The 11,619-nt window shown below is 34.9% G+C and overlaps 1 protein-coding gene across 1 annotated transcript; it reads right to left on the bottom strand.

Moving 5' to 3' along the window:
* Positions 1 to 4,258: 4,258 nt before the first annotated feature.
* Positions 4,259 to 11,243, bottom strand: LOC114296283 (inactive leucine-rich repeat receptor-like serine/threonine-protein kinase At1g60630). The gene is made up of 2 exons (XM_028240576.2): positions 9,461 to 11,243; positions 4,259 to 5,164 (listed from the first exon to the last, which is right to left on the bottom strand). The coding sequence occupies exons 1-2, from the start codon at positions 10,794 to 10,796 to the stop codon at positions 4,506 to 4,508; spliced, it is 1,995 nt and encodes a 664-aa protein (XP_028096377.1). The 5' UTR covers positions 10,797 to 11,243; the 3' UTR covers positions 4,259 to 4,505.
* Between the last annotated feature and the right edge of the window lie 376 nt (positions 11,244 to 11,619).

The raw sequence follows: 11,619 nt of genomic DNA on the forward strand, positions 1-11,619 counted from the left end.
AGATGCAGTACTAAGTAAATGTGCACAATATTTACATTTTGCTTTAAATGTAATTGTACCATCAGGATTATTTATAGATATTTTTTCAAAATATTCCCAAATACTACTACTTCTGTCCCTAGATAACGATCCAACTGTTGGAAGATAGATATTAGAAGGAGAATCAACAGATTCATGTTGTGTAATATATGTATCAACATCGACATAAATATTAGGAATATTATGATCCATAGTAATGTAAGTAAAACAATATATAAGAATTAATAATTAATTTAAGTAATGTATAAATACAATGAGTAAAAAATAATAATTAATAGATATGTATAAATAATTAATGAAAAAATGAGTAGTCAATAAATTTAATTAAACTAATTAATGTTACTAACTGGCGAAGGCGATACAAAAATTAGCTTATTTTGATAAAAGCTTCCTGTTGCACAATTTGCCACTCAGGGATGACATTTCAAAATTAATTGAGACTTGAGAGAGATTGAGAGAGTTTCAGAAAGATAATTATTTGTGAGATTTATTTTGGAAAAGGAGAATATTTATAGTAGTTTGAAATGTTGAAATAAATGTATAAATTTTAAAAAAAAATTACCATTATATTAAACGGTAATATGACCGTTAATTTTTATTTTTAAGTGCAGACATTAATTTTTTTCCCATTGCAACTTAACTTGATATGACGTAAAAAGTGATATGATGCATGATGTAAATGAAGGGTAGGGATAGACACGGGGCAGCAGGTACAAGCAAATAATTTATTTACAGTATTTATTTTCATTGCAAGTTGCAACTTGATGTGACTCAATGAAGATGGATGTGATGCATGCAAGGGGCAGCAGTAGATATGTAGAATTATAAATTTTTTTTCCATTCATTTATTGTAAGGAAATAACCGTTGTTTTATTTTATTTTGTTATAAAAATTGTTTTGTTTTTATTTATTTATTTATTTATTTATTTATTTTTGCAAGATCAAGCATTTATTTTAATTTTATTATTTTTATTATTTTTTAACTGTTGCAAGTTGTAGAGAGAGAGAGGGCTGGGTGGGTCGAATTGCCCTCAAGTCCCGATTTTTTTTTTGGGCCAAGTCAGGCCAGTGGGCCAGTGGGTTGGGTCGGGCTTCAAACGAAAGGCCTAGGCCCAAGATATTGGGTTGGGCTCGGGCCCTGGCCCGGGCCTAGTTGGGCAGTAACGGGCTGGGCCCACCTCGGGCCTCTGGCAAGTTTCGGACCGCCCACGGGTTTCAGGCCATTTTTACACCCCTATGAACGGTAACCGAGAAAAAATTTGTCATATTCAAATCAACAAAAATCATGAAAATATATAAAAAAAATAAATATTTTTACATTTGATCTACTTTAAGTGAGTGGTGATGATTCAAAGTGGTCTTGCTAGAAAACTAATAGCCCTCGGATTATTTTTTCCAATTGGGTTTTGTGTATTAATAATAGACTCTGTTTCAGAGGGTTCAGAATAATCGTCAGTTACAATCCATTATAACGCTTTCACAAATAATAATTGACTTTACTCTGGAGGGTTTGGAACAACACTATTTCGCAATCTAAAATAGATTTTACAATCAGTATTACGCACTCTGTTTCGGATATTTCGGACCACGTCTATTACATAGCCCAATGGTTAAACATTAAAATAAAAATTTAGGATAATATGTGAAATTTACCACGTGTAGCGCACGTAACAAACGACATTTTTAGCAACTAAATTTTAGTAGTCAATAGTCACTTTTTAGTTGCCTGAAGGTTTTGCCAACTAAATTATTTTGTCGCCAGATTAGTCGTTGAATAATTATCGGGAAAGGTAATTGGCGACTAAATATTTTTTAGTAGCCAAAGATCATTAATTGGCGATTAAAAATTTAGTCGCCAAAAATTTTCAGTAAAATATGATTTTATCATTCAGCGACAAAAACATTTAGTAGTGGATAATTTTAGTCACAAATAATACTACATTTGAGGACCAAATTATTTAGTCGCTAAAGACTTCAATTACTTTGCACTACTAAATATTTAGTCGCTAATATTTTTTTTTTTTCCAATATATTTTTTTGAGCTACTAATTATTTAGTAGCCTATAGTCGGAATTTTTTTTTTTGGCCTACTAAATTTTTAATTGCCAAAAAAAAATATTTTTTTTATCTTATTTTTTTTAGCTATTAAGAAATATTTTACCTACCAAATATTCAGTTGCTAAAAACATTGAGTTGCTTTTAAGCTAGTAAGTGGTTAGTCACCAACAATTTCATTATTCTTTTGGCTAGTAAACGTTTGGTTGCCAAAAATTGTATTTAAGATTTGTTTGGAATGTCCTAAATAAGTGTATTTTTTATTTTTTTGGACTAAAAAGTTGAGAAAAAAAAGATGGATGTTTAGGTTAACTTATTGACTTTTTACAAAAAAATGTGTATTAAAAAATTGTATGAATTAGTGTGTAGGAAAAGTTTTGACAGTATAGGTTGTACGGTACGGTGGTAGTAAGGTTTGCAGAGTGGCGTAATAGGAAATAGTTGCCTCTTTTTCGAGCAACTATTTGGACGCTGCTCTTTGGCCAGTGGGAGCCCACCACGGGTCCCATTTTGCTAATCGGAACCGTGCAATGTGTAGAACTCGTCGAGTATTATATGTTTGTAAAAAATCACGTTGATCGGATATCTATAGCTATCAGATCGGATTAGTTTTTTTGTCAACCGTTAACTATAACACCATCAATTTTTTACACAAAATTGATTTGATCATCTAGTTAACGATATCCGATCAACGTGATTTTTTACAGGCATATAGTACTAGACGAGTTCTACATATTGAACAATTCGGATTATCAAAACGGGACTCGTGGTGGGCCCTCACGGGCCCAACATTACCGTCCAACTTAGTGAATATATATATGTAATTTTTTTTTGTTCCGGTACTTTCCCATCAATTCAGTACTGTAAAGTTGGTTTGTATTAAAATATTATATATATTAATTTTTTTATATTTTTAATTTGTGAATAGTAATACATTTTTTGCCTTTTTTTCTTTTTGATAACTTTTTAAATTTTCTAACATTCCAAACCAAGCCTTAATATTTTTTTAAGGGCTTGGCTTCTGTCCAGTCCTTATTGGGCCCGTGGAGGCTCACCACGGGTCCCGTTTTGATAATCTGAACCGTTCAATGTGTAGAACTCGTCGAGTACTATAAGCCTGTAAAAAATCACGTTAATCGGATATCGGTAGCTATGTGATCAAATCAGTTTTTATAAAAAAAAATAGACGGTGAATAAATTAACGGTTGACAAAAATCTGATTTGATCACATAACTACCGATATCCGATTAACGTAATTTTTCACAGGCTTATAGTATTCGACGAGTTCTACACATTGAATGGTTCAGATTATCAAAACGGGACCCGTAGTAGGCCCCCTACGAACCCAACAACACAGTCCAATCCAATTAAGGATTGGACAGAAGCCAACACCTTTTTTTAATTATTAATTTCTCCACAATCTACATTTAGGCCGTGCGACATATACCCTGTATATAAACAAAACAATTCATATATAATCAACAATTGCACAACCTGTATGCATTTAACTTCCTCATCCACCTCTGCTAGTACAAAATTTATTTTAAACCTTTATCAAACCTATCAGCTTTTTTGATAAAAAAAAAAAATTTAAAGAAAAAACTACTAAAAATTAATTGTCAAGCCAACGATTACTTCTATTATACCCATCCGACATGGGTTGGTTAAAAAAAAAAAAAAAAACATTTCTATTATCTGACACGGCATAATTTCTATTGTTGAATATTAATAGTGTTTTGGGTTTTTAATTGATAGTATTTTGCATAAATAAAAATGTTAAAATGTTTTAAATATTTTTCAATATCTGATGTGTGGTTGCCGTGATAAATTCAGATATGCAACTGATACAAATTACATATTATGGACCAAAATGAAATAGGAGCTATACTTTAGGTCCCTTTGTGTAATTTACCCTTGTTTGGAAGAAAGATATTAGAAATGTAGAAATTTGATTTGATTTTCTTACAACATGGGTAAATTATACTTTTCACCCTTCAATTTTCACTTGAATTTCACTTTGATATCTAATCTTTTAATGTCCTAAAAATGTGTTTTACGTGGTCATCACGTATTACATTATGTCAATTTTTTCTAATAACGAGTGAGAAAATTACATTGAAACAAGGGTTAAAATTGTAGAACTTAATTGTTAACAATTAGAAAATGAGAAACTAAAGTAAAATTTGATTGAAAGTTAAGAGGGTAAAAATGTGTAATTACTCAACAAAATAAAAGGAAAAAAAAACACACACACACTAATTCAAAGTGGCACAAAAACAAAGCATTTAACAAAAAATGAAGACCTTAATTTACCCCAATAGACTCTACAATGCCTAGTTGAACAACAAGATTTCAAATCCAAAGAAAAAATCATATGCAAAAAAATTTGAAATGCCAACTTTATGAAGAATTCATATACTCAAATGTTCTTCCCGTGGTAAGCTCTGGACAGTATCCGACCATCTTCCCGGAGAATGATCACTGCTATTCGACGACACTTGAGCTTCTGCTCGAGTCGCTCTGATCATCCTCAACACCTCCCTCATCGCGGGTCTGTGCTCTGGTGCAAGTGAAACACAAGCCATTGCAATGTTCAAAAGTACCCATAGTTTCTCCTCCGAGGCCTCATTGCTGGAGGCCGGGTCATCACCAGACTCGGTCTCTTCTTCTCGGACTGACCGGACCCACCTGACAATATCCGAACCATGTTCTTGAACAAGGTCTTGGAAAGGAGTCTTTCCAGTTAGGAGTTCGAGAAGCAGCACGCCAAAGCTGTAGACGTCAGCTTGCTGGGTGGGTGGCTTTCGGGGGTCACGGCATTCAGGGGCTCGATAGAAGAGCGATGAAGCACTTGATTCTTCGAGTGTATTTGGGTTTTTAAATGCGGTCAGACCGTAATCGGTGAGGCAGGACTCAAAGTCTGACCCTAATAGTACATTGGAGGACTTCAGGTTTCCATGGGTTAGACTGGGGTTTTGGTGAATGTAAAGCAGTCCGGTAGCCAAGTCCTCGGCTATTTTAAGGCACGATGTCCAGTGAAGAGGCTTTCCACCGCCTGAAGGTCTTGATCCTGGATAAACTATCAACTGTTAATGCACAGAACAAACACCAATAGGCAAATTATACAGATGGCAAATTATTCATCATTCATATAATCAAAATATATGACTACCTACTTGAAAAGTAAGGGTATAATACATAAAGTGCAAAAATGCTTAGAACTCAAACTTCTACATTTTCTCGTTCCATTTTCTTTCTTGCCAGAGGCTCCATTTCTATTCACTTTCTCACTTCCAGATTTCCATTCATTTTGGTGGTTTTCAATCTGAGCCTAATTATCAACTTACAAAAAGAAGTACAATAAAGGAGTATCTGAACTTTTTCAAGTTCATAAATTTTGAGCCTAGAATCATGATAATGTTTTTATCATATGCCTATTTGAATCACTAGAAGTTGAAGGCCTAATCAATGAACTAATGGGGGTTTTTAGGCAGCAGCATGCGTGTTAAAAAGAGTAAGAGAAAGTGAAGAAGATACAGCCATTAGACATAATGAGAAGAGCTGAAGCTCTGATCCACAACCATGGAAAGCTGCAGGGGCTTTGTTTCATCAAGATAACCCACAAAAGTGCAGATAAAAAGTAAGAGAGAGAGAGAGAGAGAGAGAGATCTGGATGATGTATCTGAAGATGCTAGAATCTACTAATCTTCAGACTCTAGGGGATTTATAGATGTGGTAACGCTGAGCAAGCCCTCTTCTTCTTGTTTTTTTTTTTGTTTTTTGATAGTGAGGAAACCCCCGACCCACCTTTGGTGAGACCTGGGGTAATCCAAAATCAACAACAACAATGAAGCTCTTGCCCCTTTTATTTGTCGGGTACCCATCTCTGTTGTTAATATGATAACAATATATATTCTGCAGCTAGCAGAATAATAGATATGTAGAGAGGTTTTCCATTATAGCAACAAGAGTGTTTACATCAACTATTAGCAAGGGACATTTAGGACGAGTATTAATAGAAATGTTTGCAAAATTGTAAGATAATGAAACAAAAAGTAACAGCAACTAAATTTCGGTTGGTCCTTTTGCAATTAGTGAAGCCTTCAATCATATTAGCTCAGAAGCAGATCACAACTCTAATGTATTTAGCTCAAGTAGGTTGACCATAATCCCGTGTTCGCAAGTTCTTCCTTTTCTGTTTTCCTTTACTTCTTCTGTTGGTTAGGATGTGTGTGTGTGTGCGCGCGTGCGCGCGCCAGTCGTTGAAACATTAAATTATCCCTTGCATACCGACAAAGTACTTAAATGCACAATTTGTGTGTTATGTTTTGCCCACCCATAATATAACAAAGATTTAAAGAGAGTAGATAAGCCAACTTCATGAACCTATGTTAAAGATGTTAACCTTGCAAACATTAGTACACAAGCTGCCATAAAGTAGACATGTTGTGATCCAAACTATTCAAGCAAGGAACTAGCATCCCAAAAACAAGTAGTCACTCACAACAATATGAGTTTAGTGACATTATCAGTAATCTGAATGGACCGAGAAGTACACACAAAACCAATGGTGGAAGGTGGTAAATAAATCACATGATCGACTCAGCAAGCCTTTGTCCCAATTACATGGGTCGGTTATATGGATTCATTTCAAGGCAATCATGTTTTCCTTATCACTTCAACCAAAGCTTTTTTTGCACTTCCTCTATTTTTTTTTACCACCCTATACTTGGATTGCATCACTCCTCTTTGAAATTGCATTAATTGGCCTACAATGCACATACATGCTCATTCCATCTCAAATTATTTTCCCTCAATTGGTGTCACTACTAACTTTTCCCTAATAGATTTATTCTCTATCATATCTTGTAATAACTCTCATTCATCTTAGCATTTTTATTTAAACTAAACTTATTTTCTAAACATACTGTTTCTTAACCGTCTAACATTATGTACCATACATTATAGCATGCCTTATTGCAGTTCTATTAAAAAATTCTCCTGATTTAATTTTTACAAATCCTATGATCACCTGGATTTCCCCATTTGATCAATCCGCTCTAATTCTATAGGCAACATACTCAATTTCTCCTTCTTTATGAATAATTGATCCAAGAAGGAGAACTATGTAGCTTACAAGTTTTACTTTCGAAACTTACTACTTTAGTTATATTTGAAGACGCAATGTTGCAACTTTACCTAGAACCTGAACACAAAGGTTCATCACAAAAGCACACAACTGACCTATTGAGCATACATATAATCAAAATGTTTCATCAAGTAACAGCCAATGAGGGGCCGACATGTGAGATGATAAGGCCAGGAGACACAAGCAATAAACTGAACAAAGTCGCAGCAAGATATGGCAAATTATGAGGTGATGAAAGCCATTCCATAGATCGTAGAATATATAAGCTATGATATCATCAGCCGTTTTAGCCACAAGCTATTTAGGATTCGTTTGAGAAGTGGTTTTTTACTTTTTACGAAAGACGTGTAAAAAAGTAGAGAGAATGAGAATGAATCTTTAACCAATTCCCAAACATAATTTTAGTACAGCTAGAGTACGATTGGAATAAGTGAAGGAATATGGTGTTCTTTTATCACATTTTATCTACACGTAAAGTGACACATTAACTATATATTAAAATGTGGCAAAAAGGTATGATCATTAAATTTATTTATACTATGTGCTAAAATAACATTAGTCAATAAGTCTTACTACTTCTTAGACTACATGTCCTCTAGGTAAACATACAATACAATGTACCAATTGTATTCTAGAATTAGGTCTATATAGTTAGTTGTGGAGCTAATGTATTAAAATCTTTGTTGAATAAAAAAATATCTATTTCAAAGATTATTCTCTCCACTACCCTTGTAGGTTCATTGCAGCCCCTTGGACTTTTAGTGCAGCTCTAACATCTCCCAACAGATTTCGAATGCTTTGCATGCACCAAATATGAAAAATTCTAAATGTACATATCTCTATCACAAAATCAAAGACAACCTACGTAAGAAAATTGTGCAAGTGCATAATTGCGTGAGGCGCCCTCTTCATATACACCTAATATATGTGATCAATAATAAATACACCCATAAGTTTGAGGCACCGTCTTTCATAGGTCATCAGTTCAAATTAAACCAGTCACACATTGTTCATGTATGCATTGAAATGAAATAAATCCAGGTAAATTACACTAATCTCTCTTTTAGTAAGGTTAAATGAATCAAAACTAATTCAAATAGTGCGAAAATACAAAATAAACAACCTAAAATATACATTTTTGTATAAAAGATATGACAATATCATTTTGTTATCCATATAACTAACAAATTATTGATAAAAATGAACTAAGTGTTATATAAATTAAACGGTTAGACTTCTCTCATGTTGGTCATCTCAACTTGAGAAAATATTTAGACTTGGTAGGGCCTATTTCGTCAACGACTTTAATAATTCGAACCGTTCACTTTAAGCTCGTTAAGTAAAATATTCATATAAAAAATCAAGACAATTAAATATTAATAATTATATATTTGAATCAAATTTGTATTGTTATAAAAAAATAAATAATTATTCTTGAAATTATATTTATCGTCTATTTTTTAAAAACAAATATGATTTAAACATATAACTATCAATATCCAATCATTTTGATTTTTTATATAAATATTATACCCAACTAGTCTTAAAATGTGAACGATTTGAATCACCAAAATTAGTTCAAAAATGAGCCAACCAAATCCAAACGCCATCTCAAATTGAGATGACAATTTAAAAAAAATTAAATCCTAAATTAAAATCTCAAAATAACTTAATATAATTATGTTAAAATAATGAGACTTACTTCACTTTTTCTAAATCTCACGAGATATCAGTGTAATTTACCCTAAATACACCCACAAGTTCTCGGTTGAAGACAACCACACATTGTTCAAGTATGTATTTAAAAATAAATAAATAAACACTGCATGTTTCTTTTTGGCCGGTATATTAAGGCCTAGTTTGGAAAGACTAAATAAGTGTACTTTTTGACTTTTTATGAAATATGGGTTGGGTTTGGGTTGGATTTGAAGTGATGTGTTAGAGAGGTAATGTGACTTAAATAAGATGATGTGACTTAAATAGAATAGTGACTTTTTAACTTTTTTGTCTTTTTTGTCTCATGCCAAACTTGGCCTAAATAAAGAAACAAAGAAAAAAATTGTCTTTTAATTTTTTTTTAACCCAATAATCCTAACTGATTAATTTCCAAATTACTCAAACAAATCAATATTATCACCACTTAAAATAAAAATAATAATAAAAAAAATAACAAAAATTCAGAGAGAGAGAGACAGCAATGAAAGCATCATATCATACCATGGATGAGAGAGAAGAGGCTGCCATTGGGGAAGTAATCATAGACAAGAAGGCGTTCCTCCTTAGCCTGAAAATAAGCCCTAATCGGAACAATATTGGGGTGGCGGAGCCGCCCCAGCACCTCCATGTGCCGCCGCAGCTCCTCCGGTCTGGGATACCTAGCATCCTTCAACCTCTTCACCGTCACAATAAACCCAGTCTCCATCACCGCCTTGTAAGTACTCCCCATCGTCCCTCTCCCCAGCGTCTCCGCCGACGCCTTCAGCAGATCCTCCAAGCTATAACTCATCTCCTCCTCCCCTCCTCCTCCGCAAAACACCAAGCTCCCCAACCCCTCTCCCTCCCACGAAAACCCTTGTTTTCTATCACCGCCACCGCCGCCACTCCCTTCCCCTTCCACCACTGCCACTTCTCCGCCGCCGCCGTCGCCAACAACAGCGATTTTACCGCCTCTGTTTTCTCCCCTGTTTTCTGTCCTTTTCCTAGAAACCAAACAGAAAAATACTGAACAGAGGACTAATAATACAATAAATAATCCACTCACACTCGCCGCTATTATCGCTATTATCTTTTTCCTCCGGCGGTGGTGGTTCGACCGCGGCGGCGCCGGACTCGTCGATGGACCCGGAGCTAATAATCCATGGCTGCTGTTATTACATGAAATGTGGATTTGTTCGCCGCAGAGATTGATGTTGTTGCCGGAGAATGATGAGATGTTGAAGCGAATGAGTGCCGGAGTGATCGGGATTTCGCCGGAGAGGTTGTTGTTGGAGACATTGAAGAATCGGAGGCTGGACTGGTTGAAAGGAGGGATTTGGCCGGAGAACAAGTTGTTTTCCAAGTAGAGAACGTAGAGTCGGCGCAGATTGAGGAGAGAGAATGGAATATCGCCGGAGATTAGGTTTCCGGAGAGTACGATGGTTTTGAGGCGGTGGAGGAGGGTTACGGAGGCCGGAAAGTCGCCGGAGAAGTTGTTGTCGTTGAGGAAGAGTGATTTGAGGTTGTGTAAACCAGAGAGGTCTGGAATTTGACCATTAATGGAGTTTCCTTTGAAGCTCAGAACTCGAATCTGATCTAATCGATTCAGAGATTTCTCATCCAATATACCACTCAAATTCAAGTGTTCAAGCACAAGCTTCGTGACTCTTCCATTCATACACTCTTTAATTCCTTCCCAGCTACACACATCGCTTCCTGGCCATTGCAACGAGTTCGAAGGATCAATCGAAGATCTCAAACTCAAAAGCGATTCAAAATCCCCTGATCTCACACCAGAAACAAGAACAAGAAGAAGAACACACAAGGACAAGGAGAGAGAATGAGGGTTGTAGTCCATGAATATCAATCTTCTCTATCAATTCAATGATGGATTGAATGAAACCCAGTTTGGTTCCATAAACAGAGACATTTTGATCTTCCACTTTTTGACGTACCCTTTTGCTCAAATCGCTATCTAAATCCAAAATCTCCAGATCTAACAAAACTTTCTCATCAATGGATGCATAACAGTGAAATGAGTATTATATGGGTTGAGAAAAGCCAAAGGGAAAAGGGGCCATTATAGGGTCATTATCAAGAACTTAAGTTTTGACTATAAAGCAAATTTGAGAGAAAGGGATGAGTCAATAACATACAATTATGGGAAGTTCATCAGCTAGTGAAAGTCACTGTAGTTTTCACAGATCACCCCAGATGGAATTTCAAAACGCATATATATAAGATGGAATTAAAAAACCATATGATAGAATTGAATTGAAGTGATAAACAACACATAGAGAGCTTGATGATTGAAAAAAAAAGGGTAAATTATAAATACCTCCCTCCCTCGAGGTTTAACTAAATTACAAATATTCTTCTGAGGTTTTGGAAAGGGCAATGATTGGTGGGCATAAATTTTATGGCTCAACTGGGCCGAAAATACCAAAATGACGTCATTTTGGGTACAAAATAACTCTAAAAATCTCAAACCGACATCGTTTTGACATTTTCGGACCATTTGAGCCACAGAATTTGTGGCCACCAAACATTTTTCTTTTGGAAATTACAACTCGCCCCTTGAGATTTGTATTTTCATAACAATTTGCCACATGAGATTTATATTTCATAACAAATTACCCCATAATTTGTTATACAAATATAGCATTCAGGAAGAAATTTGT

The sequence above is a fragment of the Camellia sinensis genome, chromosome 11 (assembly GCF_055761805.1).
Source record: "Camellia sinensis isolate YWXY chromosome 11, ASM5576180v1, whole genome shotgun sequence".
NCBI classification, from domain to species: Eukaryota; Viridiplantae; Streptophyta; class Magnoliopsida; order Ericales; family Theaceae; genus Camellia; species Camellia sinensis.